Here is a 24,263-nt window from a genome sequence, read left to right as displayed (position 1 = left end):
TTTATAGATCTATACCAAAATTCAAAATTCAGTAAGTAAATAGATGCCATGGTATAATACAGGCTTTTCACTACAGGAGCTGAGGGTGGAGGAGGCTGGGATGATCCATATGGTATTAGAGTTGGAAACTTCAGGGTGGAGTTATGTGTGGCTTAATATGGATATAGATAAGTTTATGCATGTACACAGGTTAAATAAACATATACCTTCTTCCTCTGACTGCTTCAGAGGTCCTAGAAGCAACGCCCCCCCGCCCCAGTACCAACATGCACACCCACATATTTATTTCTAACTCCATTTTTAAACAAAAGGAAATAGGGATCCTTGGAGAAATGTCTGATTCTAGGACTGGGGCCAGAAATATAAGTATGAAGAATCGTGTAGTGCTAGAAAGAATGCAAGTACTGAAAGCAATCCACAAGAGAGGGTATCAGAGCAATGCAGGAGTCAACTGAACAAGCTCCCAATGACTGAAGAATTTGGTCAACAAAATAAAGTTGTATTCAATTATAACCCAGAGTAGAAAGTAAATGTTCATGAGTCTACACTGACATAAAAAAAAGATTAAATACATAAATAAATGTGGGAGAAGAGATGAATGCCCAAGTAGAATAATTTAAGATAATTTATGTAAGTATGTACTTTAGGGCATATTTAATTTGTATGTAAAAACTTCAAGTGGAGCTTAACTCCCAACTCCTTAAAGTGGGGTACACATTTTTCCATCCTTCCAAAGTCCACAGAACAGAGAGGAAGATGCAAAAGAGTAACTTCACAAGGGAGAAATACAACAAACACTAGATCCACACAGGTGATCAAGGTCAACATCAACTGGGATAAGTGATGTTGATAGTACGTACACTCGATATGATGTGATGAGAATGGCATTTTACCTTTGTAGTCATCTTCCTCCAAACTCACAACCTCAGTCTAATCCTGAGTAAACATCAGATAAATTCAGATTGAAGGACATTCTACAAAACAGCTGACAGGTACTCCTCAGAACTCTCAAGATTATCAATAAACAGGCATGACTGAGACACCATCACAGCCAAGAGGAGCCCAAGGAGACACGTGACGTAGCTAATGTGATGTGGTGTTCTGATGGAATTCTGGAACAGAAAAATAGTGGCAAAAACTAAGAAAATATGAATAAAGTGTTGTTGTTAGTTAATATATTTATATTCTTTCTTTGGGGCTCCCCCCATGGCTCAGTGGTTAAAATAATTTGCCTGTAATGCAGGAGATGTGGGTTCAATCCCTGGATCAGGAAGATCCCCTGGAGGAGGGCATGACAACCCTCTCCAGTGTTCTTGTCTGGAGAATCTCATGGACAGAGCAGACTGGCGGGCTATAGTCCATAGGGCCACACAGAGTCGGACACAACTGAAGCAACTAAGCACATTCTTTCTTTAGTTGGAAAAATATAACATACTGATGTTAGATGTTAACAATAGTGGGTACTGCGTACTGACTACATAAGAATTCTCTGTATGTCTCTATAACTCTTTTTGTAAACCTAAAACTATTCTAAACTTAAAAGTTTAATCAAACAGAAAAACAAAAATATGACCTTGGCTGTAGTGTTTTAGAAGATACTCTTGATCAAGTTAAGATAGTTTCCTTTAACCTTCAGTTCAGTTCAGTTCAGTCGCTCAGTCGTGTCCGACTCTTTGTGACCCCATGAATCGCAGCACGCCAGGCCTCCCTGTCCATCACCAACTCCAGGAGTTCACTCAGACTCACGTCCATCGAGTCAGTGATGCCATCCTGCCAACTCATCCTCTGTCATCCCCTTCTCCTTTAATCTTAGGTTGGCTGTGTACTTTTTAATCCTGAAAGGGCATTGCATTTTACACAACACATTGAATTTTATTATGTTAGAATGTGTTGTTGACATGATAATTTTATTAGCCTGTTAATATGGTGATGAGTATTTTGCCTTCATGGGATAAATACTCTATAGCATGCAATGTTGTTTGATAGCATTTTACTCACATTGGAACGTCTTTCAAAATTGGAGTTAGTCCACTAAACACCTGCCACTATTTTAGCAACTAAGTTTATGTAACATTCTAAATCTTTTGTTGTCATTTCAACAATCTTCAAAGCATCTTCACCAGGAGTATATTCCATCTCAGGAAACCACTTTCTTTGCTCATCCATAAGAAGTGACTCCCCTTCCATTCAAGTTTTATTATGAGATTGCAGCAATTCAGTCACATCTTCAAGCTCAACTGCTAATTCTAGTTTTCTTTCTAAGCCATCTTCAGTTACCTCTTCCACTGAAGACTTGACTCCTCAAAGTCATTCATCAGGAATGGAATCAACTTCTACCAAAATCTTGTAAATTTTGATATTTGACCTCTTTTCATGAATTGCAAATGTTCTTAATGGCATCTAGTATTGTGAATCTTTTCCAGAATGTTTCAACCTACTTTGCTCAGAGCCATCAGAGGAATCACTATCTACAGCAGCTGTAGCCTTATGAAATGTATTTCCTCAATAAGAAGACATCAAAGTTGAAATTACTCTTTGATTCACAGGCTACAGAATGGATATTGTGTTAGCAGGCATGAAAACAACATTCATTTTTTTGTCCATCTGCATCAGAATTCTTGCATAACCAGGTGCATTGACAATAAGCAGTACTATTTTGAAGGGAGCCTTTTTTTTTTTTCCCTGAATAGTAGGTCTCAACAGTGGGTCTAAAATACTCAGATAAGCATGTTGTAAACAGATGCGCTATCATTCAGACTTTGTTGTTTCATTTAGAGAGCAGGAAGAGTAGATTTACCATAATTCTTAACAGCCCAAGTGCTCTTCCCTGGTGGTGCAAATGATAAAGAACCTACCTGCAATGCGAAAGACCTGGGTTCAGTCCCTGGGTTGGAAAGATCTCCTGGAGAAGGGAATGGTAACCCACCCCAGTATTCTTGTCTAGGAAATCCCATGGACAGAGGAGTCTGTTTGTCTTCAGTCCATGGGGTTGCAAAGAGTTGGTCATGACTGACTAACACTTTCATTTTTTACTAAGGGCCCAAGGAGTTTCAGCAAGGCAAATGAGCATTAGCTTCAACTTCAAGTCACCAGGGGCATTAGCCCCTAACAAGAGAGTCAGTCTGACCTTGGAATCTTTGAGAGTGCTTTAACTTCTCCTCTCTAGCTATGAAAGTCCTAGATGGCATCTTTTCCCAATAAAGGCTATTTCATCTACACTGAAAATCTGTTGTTTAGTGTAGCCACCTTCATTGATCATCTTACCAAGATCTTTTGGATGACTTGCTGCAGCTTCCATGTCAGCACTTGCTGCTTCACCTTGCTTGTATGTTATAGAGATGGTGTCTTTCCATAAATCTCATAGACCAATCTCATCTAGCTTCAGATTTTCTTCTGTAGCCTCCTCACCTCTCTTAGTCTTCACAGAATTGAAGAGAGTTAGGGTCTTGCTCTGCATCAGGCTTTGGCTCTGCATCAGGCTTTGGCTCTAAGGGAATGTTATGACTGCTTTGATCTTCTATCTAGTTCACTAACAGTTTCTCTATATTAGTAAGAAGGCTGTTTCATTTTCTTATCATCCACGTGTTCACTGGAACAGTATTTCAAATTTCTTTCAAAAATGTTTCCTTTTAATGTGCAACTTGGCTAACTGTTTGGTGCAAGAGTTCTAGCTTTTGACCTTTCTCAGCTTTTGACATGCCTTCCTCACTATGCTTAATTATTTTTAGCTATTGATTTAAAATGAGAGATGTGTGACTCCTCCTTTCATTTGAACACTTAGAGGCCACTGTAGGGTATAAATTGGCCTAATTGCAACATTACTGTTTTTCAGGGAATAGGAAGGCCCAAGGAGTGGGAGAGAGACAGAGGAACTCCTGATTAGTGGAGCAGTCAGGACACAATGGCATGCTAAGTCACTTCAGTCATGTCTGACTCTTTGAACCCGATGGACTGTAGTTTGCCAGGCTCCTGTCTATGGGGTTTCTCCAGGCAAGAATACTGGGGTGGGTTGCCATGACCTCAACCAGGGGATCATCCCAACCCAGGGATTGAACCCAGGTCCCTGTATTACAGGCAGATTTTTTTTTAAACCGTCTGAGCCCCAGGGAAGCCCACAGTTTTTATCAAGTTTGCTATCTTATATGAGTGTGGTCTGTGGTGCTTCAGAACTTGAACAGTGATATCAAGGATCACTAATTACAGATAACCATAAAGAATATAATTTTAATGAAAAACTTCGAAATATTGTGAGAATTAGCAAATGTGACACAGTGGTATAAAGTGAGCAAATGCTCTTGGAAAAACTACATCAATAAACTTGCTCAATACAGAGTTGCACCATAGGCTAATGTAAACTACTGTAAGTGTTCTGAGCATGTTCAAGGTAGGCTAAACTAATCTTGGATGTTTGGTAGGTTAGGTTGTATTCAATGCATTTTCAACTTATAATATTTTCAACTTGCAATGGGCTTATCCAGATGTGAGCCCAATGTAAGTTGAGGAAGAGCTGTACTTATTGACTTGCTGTCCCACTGGAAAATGGTTTAACTTGAGATTTCTGGCATTGTAAGGTACAGGGGAGGCAAGGAAATAGTTATGCTTCCAGGACCTTGATCCCCACGACCATACTACACATATATGAAGTTCCTTGGCCCCTCTGGGCTCATATCCCTCTAGGATGGAAGGCAGAGCTTTTAGATACTTGCAGGTAATGTGTAGGCGAGTAAGAGCTGTGCTCATAGGACCAGAGGAGGTGGTGTGTCACTGGCAATTTTCCAATTGATGTTTATGATCCCTCTATTCTGTTGGGTTTTATTTCCCTTGTCTGACTCCCTTTTTGCCAGCAGCCAATACTGTGTAGCTCATTCCTTTACCATATGCCAATTCTGTGTGTATCCTGGCTGCCACAGATGGTGTAGAACTCAGGAACCAGATGAAGTGAAGATGACGCCTGTCTGCTCACCAGGAATCCCTGCTCTGGGGTTCCCATCAAACACCTTCTTTGAGGCAAGCCCAGGTCAGCAGTCACCTTTTCTATGAACCATTCTCCGGAAAGAATGAACCCTTCCTTCTTTTAGGATCTTGGTACATTTATCAACGCAGTGACCACAGGACTGGAAAAGGTCAGTTTTCATTCCAATTACAAAGAAAGCTAATGCCAAAGAATGCTCAAACTACCACACAATTGCACTCATTTCACATGCTAGTAAAGTAATGCTCAAAATTCTCCAAGCTAGGCTTCAGTAATACGGGAACCGTGAACTCCCTGATGTCCAACCTGGTTTTAGAAAAGGCAGAGGAACCAGAGATCAAATTGCCAACATCCACTGGATCATGGAAAAAGCAAGAGAGTTCCAGAAAAACATCTATGTCTGCTTTATTGACTATGCCAAAGCCTTTGACTGTGTGGATCACAATAAACTGTGGAAAATTCTGAAAGAGATGGGAATACCAGACCACCTGACCTGCCTCTTGAAAAACCTGTATGCAGGTCAGGAAGCAACAATTAGAATGGAACATGGAACAACAGACTGGTTCCAAATAGGAAAAGGAGTACGTCAAGGCTGTATATTGTCACCCTGCTTATTTAACTTATATGCAGAGTACATCATGAGAAACACTGGACTGGAAGAAACAAGCTGGAATCAAGATCGCTGGGAGAAATATCAATAACCTCAGATATGCAGATGACACCACCCTTAGGGCAGAAAGTGAAGAGGAGCTAAAAAGCCTCTTGATGAAAGTGAAAGAGGAGAGTGAAAAAGTTGGCTTAAAGCTCAACATTCAGAAAACGAAGATCATGGCATCTGGTCCCATCACTTCATGGCAAATAGATGGGGAAACAGTAGAAACAGTGTCAGATTTTATTTTTGGGGGCTCCAAAATCACTGCAGATGGTGACTGCAGCCATGAAATTAAAAGACGCTTACTCCATGGAAGAAAAGTTATGACCAACCTAGATAGTATATTCAGAAGCAGAGACATTACTTTGCCGACTAAGGTCCATCTAGTCAAGGCTATGGTTTTTCCAGTGGTCATGTATGGATGTGAGAGTTGGACTGTGAAGAAGGCTGAGCGCCGAAGAATTGATGCGTTTGAACTGTGGTGTTGGAGAAGACTCTGGAGAGTTCCTTGGACTGCAAGGAGATCCAACCAGTCCATTCTGAAGGAGATCAGCCCTGGGATTTCTTTGGAAGGAATGATGCTAAAGCTGAAGCTCCAGTACTTTGGACACCTCATGCGAAGAGTTGACTCACTGGAAAAGATTCTGATGCTGGGAGAGATTCGGGGCAGGAGGAGAAGGGGACGACAGAGGATGAGATGGCTGGATGGCATCACGGACTCTATGGACTTGAGTCTGAGTGAACTCCGGGAGATGGTGATGGACAGGGAGGCCTGGCGTGCTGCGATTCATGGGGTTGCAAAGAGTCGGACACAACTGAGCGACTGAACTGAACTGATACTGATTATTTATATATGCATCATGTCTAAATATATATATATATATAAAGTGGGTTCTTTTTTGCTACAAGACACTTCATTGCAAGGCTGGCATGTTTCTTTGTTTTTCCAAATCAAAGAACTGATTTAGCTGCCCATTCCTGATGTTGGGGTAAATTCATGGGCAGGCACACTTTGGTAAGCTTTCCTAGTTTTTGGTGCTATCCAAGAATTCTGGGCCTTATGCAATTCAGACATACAGGCATTGCCTCTGCTGGTCCACAGTGATCCTAACATCTGGTGGAGCTCTGATTCTCTGGGGCCTAAGGAAGCTGAGCTGCAGACCACCTAACTTGAGTGCAGGTACCCATCTGGTCTCAGCTTTCTGCAACATGCTTGCTGAGGGCAAAAGGGATAGAGTTTACCCACCACTTTTGAAGGCTCTCCTCAGCATTCTCTCATCCATCCTCTCCCAGATCAGGCCCCCTCTTCAACATCTGGGGTATGATAAACCCCTTGACCTCTTGATTGGTGTCTGCTCAGAAGCTTCCCTTGGCAATGACCTTTCGCTGGCAAAAAAAAAAAAAAAAAAAAAAGCCTAGATCACACCACCAACTTTTGCCTGTCCTCTGGCAAGGAGCTGAGAGTTAACTTCCCCCGCCCCCACCTCAGCCTTTTGAATTGCCTTTAGAAGAGAACTAAACATAAAGAAGATATACACTGGGAATTTCATCACACACTTTTGCAGCGTCTCCTCCTTGAATAATGCTTCCCTGGCAGATTTCGGCTCTCCTCTGGACACCTCCAGAGCCATCTGAGAATCAGGCCGGTGATGCCCAGCAAATGGTTGCTGGAAGAACATCCACCACAGCTCGCGGGGGTAGGAGGGACCTGTCTCATGTCTGTCTCCTCTCCTTTGGGTGGACTCGCGAACCTGTGAGAGCCTGGTTCCTGGGCTTTGCATCCAGCAGCTGGCGTGGAGGCAGGGCCCTGGGGAGCCAGATTCAGAAGGGTCCCACCGTTCTTCCAGCGACCCGGCGTGGCTTCTGCCTGAGAGTGGCAGCGAACGGACCGGGGACAAAGGACAGAAGAGACAGGCAGACCCTGGCCGTTCACAGCCTCGGGCACGCGGGTACCGCTCGGTGAAGACGGACGCGGGGAGGTGGCGCGCCTCTCCTGGACTTCTGGGCTACTGTCTCCCCCGCGGCCGCCCGCCGCTGGGGTCGGGCGGCGGGCTGGTCGGGGGGAGGGGTGCGGGGGACGGGGGCGGGGCTCGTCACGTGGAGAGGCGCGCGGGGGCGGGCGGGGCGTGGGCGCGCGCTGGGCTTTTTAAGGGCGCGCCAGCAGAGCCGGGTGAGGCGGCTTTGCGGCCGCAGGCGCAGGCCAGGGCTGGTTTCCGAGACGCGCAGCTCCGGCCCCCAACATGCGCGGCTCGCTGTGCCTGGCGCTGGCAGCGTCGATCTTGCACGGTAAAGTCGCCGGTCTCTCCACCCGTCACTCTTGCTCCGTGGGATCCCAGGCGCATCCCAGGCGGCTCGGGGCGCCCCGCGCCGGGGACGGGATTGGGGGTTCGCGCCTGCTGCTAAGGGCGGCGGGAGGCGCTGCCGGTGGAAGGCGAGCCCGGCACTTCTGGGCTGCGCTGCTTGGGCGGCTGGGGGTGCGGGCAGGGGGCGCATCCCCGCCGGCTTCCGCTGAGCAGCCCGCGCGTCTCTCCTTTCCTCTCCCCGAAGTGTCCCTCCAAGGCGAGTTCCAGAGGAAGCTCTACAAGGACCTGGTGAAGAACTACAACCCGCTGGAGAGGCCGGTGGCCAACGACTCGCTGCCGCTCACAGTCTACTTCTCCCTGAGCCTCCTGCAGATCATGGACGTGGTAAGTTCCGGCCGGGCCCGGGCCTGCCCGCCGCCGTGTGCCTCGGTTTCCCCAGCTGCCCAGAGAGAAACCTGGCGTTCCCAGGCCACCTGTGCGCTGGTACTTCAGACCTGACTTGCCCTCAGATTAGAAACTCAGGGTGAAAGTATCTCCATCCTGAGTCAGGAATCATCAAGAATAGGTGCGAATGGTCACACATTAGTACCCCTTCTGGTATAAGTATTGGCATGCAGTCTGACATGGGTGTCAATTTAGGCATTTCTAGACTTTTCTCCTGCTTCCCTGGGTAGGGGTCTGGCCCTGGGCTTTGCAGCTGACTCGTCTGTCCAGGCAGAGGGCCGGCTGTGAGCATTTAGACCCCCTCCCCAGTTCCAATAATGGGCATGGTTTGCTTTCCTGGGGAGGTTAATGCAGGTGGTTCTGCTCTGAAGATGAGCAAGGCTCCGCTGCCCGGATTCACTTGTCTGCTTGTTCAGGCAACTGCTTCCAGCCCCACGGGCTTCCTGCAGACTTATTAGCGCTCACTTCAATTGGCAGATCTGTGTAAAATCTGGTTAAGTTTGTTCTTCTGCTCTTCTAGATTGCTTTGGATATTCACTTTTCATTGGCACATCCTTCATACAGTACAAATATTTAATGAAAGCATTTAAGTCATTATAAGTGAGTTTCAGTGTCTAGCCTGTACAAAGCATTGGACTTGGCTCTGGAGCAGTATACAGGGATGATGGTGTTCCAAGGAGGGGAGAATGTGGTAGGAAAGGGATGTGAGAAAAACTACAACAGGTGGAAAGTGCTAAGAGCCTCCAGAAGTGTAAGAAGACAGGTGAGATTTCATAATCCTGCAAATAAAGAGTGCCTGTTCTATTAAACTGTTGTATGTTGCATCATTTAATCTAGTTAAAATTGTTAAGACGAATGGCTGCTTTTCCCACAGGACACCTGTGTTAAATGTATACTTCCTTCTATTCCACAGTTAGACCTATGCTTCAAAATACTCAGTGTGTATGCAGTGATGTGGACAAACTATTACGCTGGAGAGCTGTAAAAGCAGATAAGTGCTGTCCCGTGGGTTACCAGGGCAAAAATTGCTGTTTAGAGAGTTTGGACTGTAGGAAGAAGGAAAGGACAGAGATATGGAGTTAGGGGAAGAGGTGCTGAGAAAGCTGCCCTGGTGTTGAGCAGAGCCAGGGCAGAGAAGTGGAATCTCAGAGGCTTTGGGGGATGGGTGGGGTGGGCGCAAGCCCTGTGGCATTTGGGGAGGCAGATTTTATGGAGCAGCTTCTCTGTTACTTTAGGAATCATAGGATTTGTCCTTGGGAGCCTTGGTAGGTTCTGGCTCTGCTCATTTCTGGATAATTGGTCTTAGGTGTACATGTCAAGTTGATTCAGTCATGTCCAACTCTTCAGACCTATGGACTGTAGCCTGCCAGGCTCCTCTGTACATGGGGATTCTCCAGGAAAGAATACTAGAGTTGGTTGCCATGCCCTCCTCCAGAGGATCTTCCCAACCCAGGGACTGAACCTGTGTCTCCTGCATTGCAGGAGGATTCTTTACCACTGAGCCACAGGGAAAACCTGGTTGATCTTTGCTAAGTTTCTCAAGCATTCTGAGTCTGTACTTTCCTGTTAACACCTTGGACAGGATAGCACTTGAGCCGTCATTGTGATGACTTGAAGACTGTGGAGGCAACTTTGAGAGACTGCAAAGTTAGAAGACAGGGGTCATTTTCATCTAAATAAAACAAAATTACCCCCCATCCCCAACACACACACATGCACACACACACACACGCACATTACAGAGGACTAGGTGAGCTAGCACACTCCAAAGTAGTGAGAAAATAAAAGCCACCCCAAGGCCATTTGCTTGGGGTTGGCCCCAAATGGGCCTCACTGTGGGTATGTGTGTGTCACAACTCCTGGTCTTGGGCTGGTCCTTGTGCTGGATGCTTGGGATGTGGAAGGGCAGTGGCTACTGAGCTAGGGAGCAGGAGCAGTGACCAAGGGGAGCACGTGCCGTAGGCTGTGGCAGTCTCTTTTGGAGAGAAGACCACTCACCAGGAAGCTGCAGTCTTCTTCCTAGTACCTCCATCTCTTTAAGAGACCTTTCAGGAGTCAAATTACATGAGAGATTTTGGCTTTTATGAAAAATTTGGGTATAAACTACGGTTACATGATGTGACAACTAAAAAAAAAACAGTGAAATGCAAACATTTGTCAAGTTAGAAGATTTTAAGGAGAATAATATAAGCAGTGTGTGTCATCAACATTGCAATACCAGAGAGAAGCGCTCGTGAAGACCACTGTCAGCAGCCAGAGGTCACAGGAGGGTGTGAGGGGAGAAAGCTTTGGTCGCACCTTGACCGTGGATCTAGCTGTGAATGTGTTGAACTTCCCAGCTTGCCAATAAATACTGTGAGCTCATGGAGTGGCCTTCAACAAATTTACTTTCTAAGCTCTGTTTCCTCATGTGTAAAAAGAATAATGTCCACTTCACAGGGTTTTGAGAGGATTAAATAAGAGAACGCACTTGCCACACACTGATAATTCACTGAAGATTTGCTTTATCTTCATAATGTAGCTACTCAAAGGTTCGGACATCAATGCCTAGAAAGGTGTGGTCTCTTGGCCAGGGTTACTCACTGATTAGAGGCAGGGCTGTGTAGAACACCCACACCTGCCTTGCAAGTCCTTTGTAAGTCCGGCCTCCTTTAGAATCCTTAACTTCTTTTGTAGAAAAATCAGCTTAATTTATTTAAACCACTTGAGTGTAACTGATTGAATGTGACTGTCCTGAGATTAGAGTGAAAAGGAAGTCTCTATATCAGAAATAATGAAATATGCAAACATTTGTATTCCAGCCAGACTTGAGTCTGTCTGGTTTTGAGACAGAGCCAGGGCTTTCCAGCCGGACTCTCAGGACCCTGGACAGAGATACAGTGACTCATAACTGATTCATGTGGCAAGCCCTAACTGGCATCAGATTCTCGTTACAAATTCAGTTCCAGAGGTCCTTTGCCCATTCTGACTGGGCTGTTCTAGAGACTCTTTTCCTTCCAAATCTTGTTATTGTTCCGCTTTCTGCCAGCAGAGATTTCCTGACTAGAGTAACAGGGAGATAATGTATGATTCTACATGTCTTATTTCCATGGACGACTGTTTATCTGTTTATCAGTTTATTCAACACATATTTTTTATTGAAATCTTCTTTGGACTTTGCTAGATTCTGGGAATTTATACATGGTTAAGGGATTATTTCTACTTCTATAATTCACAGTCTTATCTATGGAGACTGACATGTAAATTCAAGAGTATCTCACATATACCTGAATGCAAATCTGGTACAGACACACCTAGGAGGAAATATTTACTTCCAGCCAGGTGGCTAGGAATTAGATTTCTAAAGGTGAGTAGGAGTTTGCCAGTTGGAGAAAACCTGGAGGGCTTTCCCAGTGAGGTGAACAGGGTGAAGAAAAATGGGAGTGGGAGGACACCATACCCTCAGCAAGGTGCATTCTGTGGAAAACTGGCTCCCAGTTGATCTTGGCTGCAGTTGTGCTGCAAAGCTTTACAGAACCTTGAATGTGCTTATGTGTGTTGAGAATTTTTAAAAGACAGATGTCATACTAACCAAACTACTAACTTTCTCTTGCATACCCTTTTGTAAGAATGATGTTCTAGAAACACACCTTGCAAGATGAACGATGGGGGTTATCTTTTGGTAGGAGGGCTAAGGTGAGTTCATACCATAGACAGAAGAGATGTTGAGCATAAAGGTATGTTGAGTGGCTCTGCAGAGTTCAGATTTCGTCTTGGGCCCTCATCAGGATATATCTCCCAGGATATGAGGAGGTGGTGGTGGTGTGCCAGAGGATTCATGAAGCTGCAAGATCAGCTTGCCGCTGCATATTTTTCTAGAAATGGAAACAGTCCAAATCACAATATTTGCATTAAATCCAACAAGTATAAATTATAGACGAATGAAAAAAAAGTACATAAACTTTTAAAGACAAAGCATGTATTTTCAGAGGGATAGTTTTACCTGCTGTGATCTCTAGCTATCTATAAGGCCCCCTTAGTGAGAAACGAGGCAGAGAGTGAGAGGGTGTTGGATTTTTAATCAGAGGTGGGACATTACTAGATCTGTGTTTAGATCAAGGATGCTGAGGGCAGTGTATGTGTGGGACAGATTAAAGAGACGAAGAAGGTAGGCAAAGGATGAAGAGGTCAAAACTGCAATGGTCAGTGTGGAAATGTGGAGACAGAGACAGATTCCAGAGACCTTTGGGGTGTACTGTCTATGATATATAACTGTGTGTAAGAACTCTATGTAGGTACATACATAAATTTGTTAACTGAAGATACCTAATTTATTCCTAACTACATAGTCTGACTACAGCTCAGTTCAGTTCAGTTCAGTTGCTCAGTCGTGTCCGACTCTTTGCGACCTCATGAATCGCAGCACGCCAGGCCTCCCTGTCCATCACCATCTCCTGGAGTTCACTCAGACTCAAGTCCATCGAGTCAGTGATGCCATCCAGCCATGTCATCCTGTGTCGTCCCCTTCTCCAGCCCCCAATCCCTCCTAGCATCAGAGTCTTTTCCAATGAGTCAACTCTTCGCGTGAGGTGGCCAAAGTACTGGAGTTTCAGCTTTAGCATCATTCCCTCCAAAGATATCCCAGGGCTGATCTCCTTCTGAATGGACTGGTTGGATCTCCTTGCAGTCCAAGGAACTCTCAAGAGTCTTCTCCAACACCACAGTTCAAAAGCATCAATTCTTCGGCGCTCAGCCTTCTTCACAGTCCAACTCTCACATCCATACATGACCACAGGAAAAACCATAGCCTTGACTAGTCGGACCTTAGTCGGCAAAGTAATATCTCTGCTTTTGAATATGCTATCTACATTGGTCATTACTTTTCTTCTAAGGAGTAAGCGTCTTTTAATTTCATGGCTGCAGTCACCATCTGCAGTGATTTTCAAGCCCAGAAAAATAAAGTCTGACACTGTTTCTACTGTTTCCCCATCTATTTCCCATGAAGTGATGGGACCAGATGCCATGATCTTTGTTTTCTGAATGTTGAGCTTTAAGCCAACATTTTCACTCTCCTCTTTCACTTTCATCAAGAGGCTTTTTAGTTCCTCTTCACTTTCTGCCCTAAGGGTGGTATCATCTGCATATCTGAGGTTATTGATATTTCTCTCAGCAATCTTGATTCCAGCTTGTGCTTCCTCCAGTCCAGTGTTTCTCATGATGTACTCTGCATATAAGTTAAATAAGCAGGGTGACAATATACAGCCTTGACATACTCCTTTTCCTATTTGGAACCAGTCTGTTGTTCCATGTCCAGTTCTAACTGTTGCTTCCTGACCTGCATACAGGTTTCTCAAGAGGCAGGTTAGGTGGTCTGGTATTCCTATCTCTTTCAGAATTTTCCACAGTTTATTGTGATCCACACAGTCAAAGGCTTTGGCATAGTCAATAAAGCAGAAATAGATGTTTTTTTGGAACTCTCTTGCTTTTTCCATGATCCAGCGGATGTTGGCAATTTGATCTCTGGTTCCTCTGCCTTTTCTAAAACCAGCTTGAACATCAGAAAGTTCGCGGTTCACATATTGCTGAAGCCTGGCTTGGAGAATTTTGAGCATTACTTTACTAGCATGTGAGATGAGTGCCGGAGAAGGCAATGACACCCCACTCCAGTACTCTTGCCTGGAATATCCCATGGACACAGGAACCTGGTGGGCTGCAGTCCATGGGGTGGCTAAGAGTCGGACACAACTCAGCAACTTCACTTTCACTCTTCACTTTCATGCACTGGAGAAGGAAATGGCAACCCACTCCAGTGTTCTTGCCTGGAGAATCCCAGGGACGGCGGAGCCTGGTGGGCTATTGTCTATGGGGTCACACAGAGTCAGACACGACTGAAGTGACTTAGCAGCAGCAGCAGAGATGAGTGCAATTGTGTGGTAGTTTGAGCATTCTTTGGCATTGCCTTTCTTTGGGATTGGAATGAAAACTGACCTTTTCCAGTCCTGTGGCCACTGCTGAGTTTTCCACATTTGCTGGCATATTGAGTGCAGCACTTTCACAGCATCATCTTTCAGGATTTGAAGTAGCTCAACTGGAATTCCATCCCCTCCACTAGCTTTGTTCATAGTGATGCTTTCTAAGGCCCACTTCACTTCAGATTCCAGGATGTCTGGCTCTAGATGACTGATCACACCATTGTGATTATCTGGGTCGTGAAGATCCTTTTTGTACAGTTCTTCTGTGTATTCTTGCTACCTCTTCTTAATATCTTCTGCTTCTGTTAGGTCCAGACCATTTCTGTCCTTTATCGAGCCCATCTTCGCATGAAATGTTCCCTTGGTATCTCTAATTTTCTTGAAGAGATCTCTAGTCTTTCCCATTCTGTTGTTTTCCTCTACTTCTTTGCACTGATCGCTGAAGAAGACTTTCTTATCTCTTCTTGCTATTCTTTGGAACTCTGCATTCAGATGCTTATATCTTTCCTTTTCTCCTTTGCTTTTCGCCTCTCTTCTTTTCATAGCTATTTGTAAGGCCTCCTCAGACAGCCATTTTGCTTTTTTGCATTTCTTTTCCATGAGGATGGTCTTTCCCTGTCTCCTGTACAATGTCACAAACCTCATTCCATAGTTCATCAGGCATTCTATCTATCAGATCTAGGCCCTTGAATCTATTTCTCACTTCCACTGTATAATCATAAGGGATTTGATTTAGGTCATACCTGAATGGTCTAGCGGTTTTCCCTACTTTCTTCAATTTAAGTCTGAATTTGGTAATAAGGAGTTCATGATCTGAGCCACAGTCAGCTCCTGGTCTTGTATTTGCTGACTATATAGAGCTTCTCCATCTTTGGCTGCAAAGAATATAATCAGTCTGATTTCGGTGTTGACCGTCTGGTGATGTCCATGTGTAGAGTCTTCTCTTGCGTTGTTGGAAGAGGGTGTTTGCTATGACCAGTGCATTTTCTCGGCAAAACTCTATTAGTCTTTGCCCTGCTTCATTCCGCATCCCAAGGCCAAATTTGCCTGTTACTCCAGGTGTTTCTTGACTTCCTACTTTTGCATTCCAGTCCCCTAGAATGAAAAGGACATCTTTTTTGGGTGTTAGTTCTAAAAGGTCTTGTAGGTCTTCATAGAACTAACTCAGTTTCTTCAGCATTACTGGTTGGGGCATAGACTTGGATAACTGTGATATTGAATGGTTTGCCTTGGAGACGAACAGACATCATTCTGTCATTTTTCAGACTGCATCCAAGTACTGCATTTCAGACTCTTTTGTTGACCATGATGGCTACTCCATTTCTTCTGAGGGATTCCTGTCCGCAGTAGTAGATATAATGGTCATCTGAGTTAAATTCACCCATTCCAGTCCATTTTAGTTTGTTGAGTCCTAGAATGTCGACATTCACTCTTGCCATCTCTTGTTTGACTGCTTCCAACTTGCCTTGATTCATGGACCTGACATTCCAGGTTCCTATGCAATATTGCTCTTTACAGCATCAGACCTTGCTTCTATCACCAGTCACATCCACAGCTGGGTATTTTTTTTTGCTTTGGCTCCATCCCTTCATTCTTTCTGGAGTTATTTCTCCACTGATCTCCAGTAGCGTGTTGGGCACCTACTTACCTGGGGAGTTCCTCTTTCAGTGTCCTATGATTTTGGCTTTTCATACTGTTCATGGGGTTCTCAAGGCAAGAATACTGAAGTGGTTTGCCATTCTCTTCTCCAGTGGACCACATTCTGTCAGGCCTCTCCACCTTGACCCACCCGTCTTGGGTTGCCCCGCGGGTATGGCTTAGTTTCATTGAGTTAGACAAGGCTGTGGTCCTAGTGTGATTAGATTTGACTAGTTTTCTTTGAGTATGGTTTCAGTGTGTCTGCCCTCTGATGCCCTCTTGCAGTACCTACCATCTGACTTGGGTTTCTGTTACCTTGGGCATGGAGTATCTCTTCACAGCTGCTCCAGCTAAGCACAGGCACTGCTCCTTACTTTGGATGAGGGGTATCTCCTCACCGCCGCCCTTTCTGACCTTCAATGTGGGAGGGCTCCTCTAGGCCCTCCTGCACCCGCTAGTCTGACTTAACGGTGGTTATTAATTTTCTACATGGGCTTGTAACTGGGCTGGGAATGAGATAATACCTAAGAAATCATTTTGAAGTGATGCAAGTATAAGATTCTAAATTACCAACAGTTTCCATAATATTTCTCCTTTTTGCATTCCATTTAGTCGTTTATCTGCACACACACAACTAAAGGCCATTCTGAGTGTTGATTTGCATAAAATAAATGTGCATAGTTAGCAAAACATGTCCAGAAGGCAAGGGATTTAAACTGAATAATAAGAATCAACACATAATTATATAGAAATGTATAATACATAATGATGCAGGAATGATTTTTGCTATGTTATACATTTGGGATTGCAGATTGAACTTTTTAGAAACTTTAGTCACAAGACAGCAGAACTAAGTGGTTGTGCATTTGAGGTTTGCTACTGCAGAAGGCAGGCATGGGTGTGGAGTCCCTCCCCCCAACCCCCAGCATCTGCGGGCTTGTGTGTTATCCGAAATCCCTTGGTGGCTCTGCTCTGCTTTGTCAGACTTATGATTTTACTTTTACTGGCCACTATGTGAATTGCTACAACTCAAACTTAACATTATCAAATATTTGCTGTAAAAATTGCACACCTTGAAGACAGTCTATGAAGAAACCCAAGGTGCAATTATTTAATTATCCTAATAATGTGTTTGGTTATAAGTGATGTTCCTTACAGCTACAAATATATGTTTTGTGTAGGAAGTCAAATTAAACAAAAAAAGGACTGCAGGCAAATAAAAGTCATCCCAATCACCATTACTCAAGGCCTTCTGGCGCATTTCAGTCTTTTCTCTGTGTTCATAGGTTGTTTAGAGAAATATTTAAAAATTAAAATGGCATAACATCATCATGGCACCTTAAACAATATTAGCAGGCATTACTTTTAAAGTGACACAAGTAGGCCAAGTGGTAAACTGAATTTTAAAATAAAATTGTGTTCTTTTCCCGCTATTATGTAACTCTCACTACCACTGTGTATTTGATCCCTATTTGTATTTTTATCTTAGAAGTCTCTTATAAAGTATTTATTGAAATGATTCATGATGTTACTTCAAAGCTTGGTTGTGTTTTATGTTGTCTCAGAAATTGTATGTGAAAAATCACAGAGATAATTTGAAGATCTTGATACTTGACAATACCTCCCTCCAGTTTTACGTTTACCTCTGACCAACACTCAGGCTATAGGTACCAGCAAGCACAAATCACCTTAATCCAGTTAGTGACTGAGAAGAGGACGACCTGGGCTACCATTCCTAAGAGGGCTGATTTATTTCTCGATTTTGCATATACATTCTAGAGTGTGAATATAGAGAACCTAGCAAGGTCTTCCCTCTATTTTGTAGACCTTGAACCCCACTATGTCCTGCCAGCTCTTGAGTGTGCCAAGATTTGCTTTAACTTTTGGCCTCCTAGGCATTGCTTTAGAAATCATCACATGGTTCTGGAAAAGTGGTCCCAGACCCTGTTATTCTCTAAGCTTCCCTCCCTTTCCTGGACCTTGGCCCTGCTGTTCCTCATTGCCCTATTCTTTCTCTGACTGCATTTCTCATTGTGTTTTCCCAGTTGTTCTCACTGCAGAGTGGGTGTGAACTACCTAGTTCATCACTGTGGGTTCAGTTCAGTCATTCAGTCGTGTCCAACTCTTTGCGACACCATGGCTGCAGTACGCCAGGCTTCCCTGTCCATCACCAACTCCCAGAGATTACTCAAACTCATGTCCATTGAGTCAGTGATGCCATCCAACCATCTCATCCTTCTCCTCCTGCCTTCGATCATTCCCAGCATCAGGGTCTTTTCACATGAGTCAGTTCTTTGCATCAGGTGGCCAAAATATTGGAGTTTCAGCTTCAGCATCAGTCCTTCCAGTGAATATTCAGGACTGATTTCCTTTAGGATGGACTGGTTGGATCTCCTTGCAGTCCAAGGGACTCTCAAGAATCTTCTCCAACACCACAGTTTAAAAGCATCAATTCTTTGGCGCTCAGCTTTCTTTCATTTCTTTCATCGTGGGTAGCAGAACTGAAATTCTAAATTAAAACTTGTTTGTAGTGCATCTTTATAATTGATCCAGATTTATTATGGTAGAAATTGTACCCCTATTAAACCTCTTTATGGCTCTGGGACATAAAGGTACAAAATTCTTTTAGCTTTATAGACAGGATTATGGGCACTTTCACTAAAGGACGCTTTCTTGTAAATGTTGCCTTTCAAGTCTACTCCTGAAGATATTCCCCAAAGGCTTAGTTCTCTCAAAGCTCCTGATTCATCCCTGACATGCTGTTAAAGGAAGAGAAATGATCTTGTCATGGAGAGATGCTAGTGAAAATCTCTGCTCACTTATTGATTTATCAGGATTAGGTAGAGTTTTACTTCTTAGAGAAGAAGAAACTAATTTGAAACTTCTCATTCTCTTTATTTCAGTGATTTCCTTATATGTGTTCCACACCAGCTATAAACTGTTTTAGCAAAAGAGCCCTCAAAGTAAAAACCAAAACCATTAAAAAAAATAAAAGCTTGCATGTGCACATTTATGTGTGTATTAACACACACACACACACACACACACACACACACATACACCCCTTTAATCTCTCTTTATTGAATGTTGGGTTTTTTTTTTTGGATATCACAAGATATCACATAATATGCTTGTTAAGTTTACAAGAGAAAAAACTAGAAGTTATAGCAAAAGCCTCAGAGTCACAACTTACAGAGAGCCAAGCACGTGACTGAAACTAACATGAAATTAAGTAAGAAATTGTTTAAAGTCCAGCAGGGTAGTGGGAGAGGCCTGGACATGGGGCTGACTCTGGACTCAGAGTCAGGCCATAGAAGAAGGTGCTGATCAGTGCCCCACTGCAGGTGGGAGTGGGTGGGGTGGGGGGCGATGTGGTTGCTGCCATGGTTAAGGAGGGCCACCTGTGAGATGATTCCCAGCATGGGAAATTTATTCTGGGATCACTGAGGGCAAATTGACAGTAAAGATTCCTGTCTTGGGGTAAAAGAGATATTTCTGAGGAAGAAAAAAATGTGTTTGTTTTATTTTGTGGAGAGAAGGCAAGTGGTCAGGTTGAGCTCCAGGTGTTTTGAAACGTTAGAATCGTAAAGCAGTTTTTTATTCTATTCATCTGTCTTCAGAGGCTCACACATACTATGTGTTATATGCAGGGGCTCAGACTAAGCAAATTAAGCCAAGGCTGCTCACTGATTGATTAAACTCAAATTGCTAACGTTTACAATTGAAATCACTGGTCCAGAAACATTCATTTACTCACTGTTTTCCTTAAGATGTTTTATTGACATTTGAAGTAACCTTTAATACGCTGGCTAGCTCTTAGACAGATTTCATTTGAGAAGTCATTTTGAACTTTGACTTGCATTGTAATACGGGTCCCCTGTGTGGCAAAATATCAAAACCAGCTCAATGAATTGTCACAGTGAACCCATGCAGGTAACCACCACCCAAGATGACTCTTCTCCCCCTTCTTGTGTACTGGAAAACCACAGCATAGTGTCAAGCGTCAGAGTTTAATTGTGCCCTTCTCTGGGACTGTGTATAGATGGAATCACACAAGAATATAGTGTGTATTCTTTTCTTTGCTTTTGTTCACTTTTATTTTTGTGAGAGTCACCCAAGTTCTTGCCTATTGCTGCAGTTTATTCATTTGTATCGGGTGGATGTATCATGATTTGTTATTCTCTTGATGGAGGTTTTTAAAGTTATTTCTAGTTTTTGGACTCTTGTGAAGTACACTGCCATGAATATTCCAACCACACACATCTTTTGATGCACATACTTATGTATTTCTATCACGTGTATATACATAGGAAGGGACTAGCCAGGCCCTTGGATGGCATGTCTTTAACTTTTCCAGATGAAGCCAAAACCTATTCAAAATGATTATACCAATTAACATTCTCACCAGCAGTGTCTGAAACATTCTTCTTCTTCTGCATAATCACCCACACTTTGTATTTTAGTCTTTTAAATTTACCATTCTAGTGGGTGGGGAGTGATACTTCCCTGTGTTTTTAATTAGTGGTTTCCTGATTACCAATAAAGTTGAAGACATTTTCATTTCTTAATTTTCCACTTGGATATCATCTTCTCTTGCAAAGTGTTTATTCATGTCTCTTGCCTGTTTTCATCTGTGTGTGTATGTGTCTGTGGTTTTGTTCTTTCCTTGTTAGGATTTGTATGTGTTTTTCTATTTTATGGACTTGAGCCCTTTGTAAAATGCTTTTGCAAGTATCTTATCTGACCCTGGCTGGTCTTTCCACTCTTTTCATGTTCTTTCTCTTTTTCATAAACTCTTAATTGAAGTAGAATATGCTTGTGGCTCAGCTGGTAAAGAATCCACCTGCAATGTGGGAAACCTGGGTTTGATCCCTGGGTTGAGATGATCCCCTAGAGAAGGGAAAGGCTACCCACTCCAGTATTCTGGCCTGGAGAACTGTATAGTCCATGGCGTCACAAAGAGTCGGACATGACTGCTGCTGCTGCTGCTGCTGCTGCTGCTAAGTCACTTCAGTTGTGTCCGACTGTGTGACCCCATGTGACTTTCATACTTCACATGCTTACAGATGGGCTTCCCATGTGGTGCTAGTGGTCAAGAACCTGCCTGCCAATGCAGGGGATGTGAGAGACAAGGGTTCAATGATCCCTGGGTCAAGAAGGTCCCCTAGATGAGGGCATGGCAGTCCACTCCAGTATTATTGCCTGGAGAATCCCATGGACAGAGGTGCCTGGCAGGCTACAGTCCATAGGGTTGCAAAGAGTTGGACATGACTGAAGTGACTTAGCATGCACACACATGCTTACAGATAAATTGTATCTTTAGACGAACAGAAATTCTTAATTGCCTGATTTTGTAATTCTTTTCCTCTATCAGTTCAGTCACTCAGTCATGTCTAACTCTTTGTGACCCCATGAATCGCAGCACACCAGGCCTCCCTGTCCATCCCCAACTCCTGGAGTTCACTCAGACTCATGTCCATCGAGTCAGTGATGCCATCCAGCCATCTCATCCTCTGTCGTCCCCTTCTCCTCCTGCCCCCAATTCCTCCCAGCATCAAAGTCTTTTCCAATGAGTCAACTCTTTGCATGAGGTGGCCAAAGTACTGGAGTTTCAGCTTTAGCATCATTCCTTCCAAAGAAATCCCAGGGCTGATCTCCTTCTGAATGGACTGGTTGGATCTCCTTGCAGTCCAAGGGACTCTCAAGAGTCTTCTCCAACACCACAGTTCAAAAGCATCAATTCTTTGGTGCTCAGCCTTCTTCACAGTCCAACTCTCGCATCCATACATGACCACAGGAAAAACCATAGCCTTGACTAGACGGACCTTAGGCGGCAAAGTAACGTCTCTGCTTCTGAATATGCTATCTACGTTGGTCATCACTTTCCTTCCAAGGAGTAAGCGTCTTTTAATTTCATGGCTGCATTCACCATCTGCAGTGATTTTGGAGCCCAGAAAAATAAAGTCTGCCACTGTTTCCACTCTTTCCCCATCTATTTGCCATGAAGTGATGGGACCAGATGCCATGATCTTCATTTTCTGAATGTTGAGCTTTAAGCCAACTTTTTCACTCTCCTCTTTCACTCTCATCAAGAGGCTTTTTAGTTCCTCTTTACTTTCTGCCATAAGGGTGGTGTCATCTGCATATCTGAGGTTATTGATATTTCTCCCGGCAATGTTGATTCCAGCTTGTGTTTCTTCCAGCCCAGCGTTTCTCTAATGTACTCTGCATATAAGTTAAATAAGCCGGGTGACAATATACAGCCTTGACATACTCCTTTTCCTATTTGGAACCAGTCTGTTGTTCCATGTCTAGTTCTAACTGTTGCTTCCTGACCTGCATACAGATTTCTCAAGAGGCAGGTCAGGTGGTCTGGTATTCCCATCTCTCTCAGAATTTTCCACAGTTGATTGTGATCCACACAGTCAAAGGCTTTGGCATGGTCAATAAAGCAGAAATAGATGTTTTTCTGGAACTCTCTTGCTTTTTCCATGATCCAGCAGATGTTGGCAATTTGATCTCTTGTTCCTCTGCCTTTTCTAAAACCAGCTTGGACATCAGGAAGTACACGGTTCACGTATTGCTGAAGCCTGGCTTGGAGAATTTTGAGCATTACTTTACTAGCATGTGAGATGAGTGCAATTGTGTGGTAGTTTGAGCATTCTTTGGCATTACCTTTCTTTGGGATTGGAATGAAAACTGACCTTTTCCAGTCCTGTGGCCACTGCTGAGTTTTCCAAATTTTTTGGCATATTGAGTGCAGCACTTTCACAGCATCATCTTTCAGGATTTGAAACAGCTCCACTGGAATTCCATCACCTCCACTAGCTTTGTTTGTAGTGATGCTTTCTAAGGCCCACTTCACTTCAGATTCCAGGATGTCTGGCTCTAGATGAGTGATCACATCATCATGATTATCTGGGTCGTGAAGATCTTTTTTGTACAGTTCTTCTGTGTATTCTTGCCACCTCTTCTTAATATCTTCTGCTTCTGTTAGGTCCAGACCATTTCTGTCCTTTATCGAGCCCATCTTTGCATGAAATGTTCCCTTGGTATCTCTAATTTTCTTGAAGAGCTCTCTAGTCTTTCCCATTCTGTTCTTTTCCTCTATTTCTTTGCATTGATCACTGAAGAAGGCTTTCTTATCTCTTCTTGCTATGTTTAGTGCTTATTATGTTATCTTTAGAAAAATCTTTCCCTTCCTCAAGTACATGAAGATACTTTTCTATATATTTGCATTAGAGGCTTTTTGTTGTTACTTTACCTTCACATGGAACTCTAAACTGATGATTATTTTGTTTTTCAAGGCTAATTAAAGGATTGTTAGTATAATGATTGCATGATTGGTGAACGTTGTTGCTTTAGGCATTGTATTATCCACTTTGTCTGCCCCCAGAGAGACATTTCAGTCATTTTAGTGTGTCCATGATATGGGGAAAATCCCAGGGCTATGACATTTTTATTATGACACGTGACCCTATCTACGAAACAGAAACAGACTCACAGATGTAGAGAACAACAGCCTTGTTGCCAAGTGGGGTGGGGGATGGATTGAGAGTTTGGGGTTAGCAGGTGCAAAGTAGTAAAAAAACAAATAAAGCAGTGATTACAAACTATAGCCTACAGGTTAAAATCTGCCCACTGCCTGTTTTTGTAAAGTTTTTTTGTAATACAAACACAAATAAATGCCAATAAGATGCAGCATTTACAGAGCCAGTAATAAAGGATTTCTGAAAAGCCCTGGGCCCTCTCCATGCTGACTCTTACCCAAATACATTTAGTTGCCTCTGTTTCTGGTTGTGACACCATTGTGACAGTATTTTAGTAATCTTATCATCCTCTTCCTGGATTGATCAACTTTACCCATTTCTGTGACTTCCTATTATGATAGGTATGAACTCAGCTCATTCACAGCTCTCCTCACCTCCCCTCTTACCTCTGTTCTCGCTTCTTCCACTGCTCACGTTTGCACCTTCAAAAGTACAGAACAGGTAAAGGGGGTCAACAGATGGTGGCAGATGGAAATTAAACTTCTAGTGGTGAGCCTGCTGGAGTGTGTACAGAAGTGGAAATGTAATGTTGTATACATCAAACTTATATACAAACTTATATAATGTTATAAAGCAATTTTGTGATATCAGTTATATGTGAAATCTAAAATATAGCACAAGTGAACATATCTAAGAAACAGAAACAGTCTTACAGACATAAAGAACAAGCTTGCCGGGGGAGTTGGGGTTACCAAGGGGGGAAGGGTTTGAAACTATTATATAGAGAGTGAATAAACCACAAGATCCTACTGT

The 24,263-nt window shown here is 43.4% G+C and overlaps 1 protein-coding gene across 1 annotated transcript in view; it reads left to right on the top strand.

The window, feature by feature from the left end:
• The first annotated feature begins 7,864 nt into the window (after nt 1-7,864).
• The window catches only part of LOC128066803 (neuronal acetylcholine receptor subunit alpha-7-like), a 154,049-nt gene continuing 137,650 nt past the window's right edge, over nt 7,865-24,263 (top strand). Inside the window, 3 exon segments of the mRNA XM_052659918.1 lie at nt 7,865-7,912; nt 7,914-7,996; nt 8,167-8,311. Coding sequence (XP_052515878.1) covers nt 7,865-7,912; nt 7,914-7,996; nt 8,167-8,311 — 276 coding nt within the window.

The sequence above is a fragment of the Budorcas taxicolor genome, chromosome 21, assembly GCF_023091745.1.
Source record: "Budorcas taxicolor isolate Tak-1 chromosome 21, Takin1.1, whole genome shotgun sequence".
NCBI classification, from domain to species: domain Eukaryota; kingdom Metazoa; phylum Chordata; class Mammalia; order Artiodactyla; family Bovidae; genus Budorcas; species Budorcas taxicolor.
The sequence above is the reverse complement of the archived record's forward strand: the minus strand, read 5'-3'. Positions and strand labels throughout refer to the sequence as shown.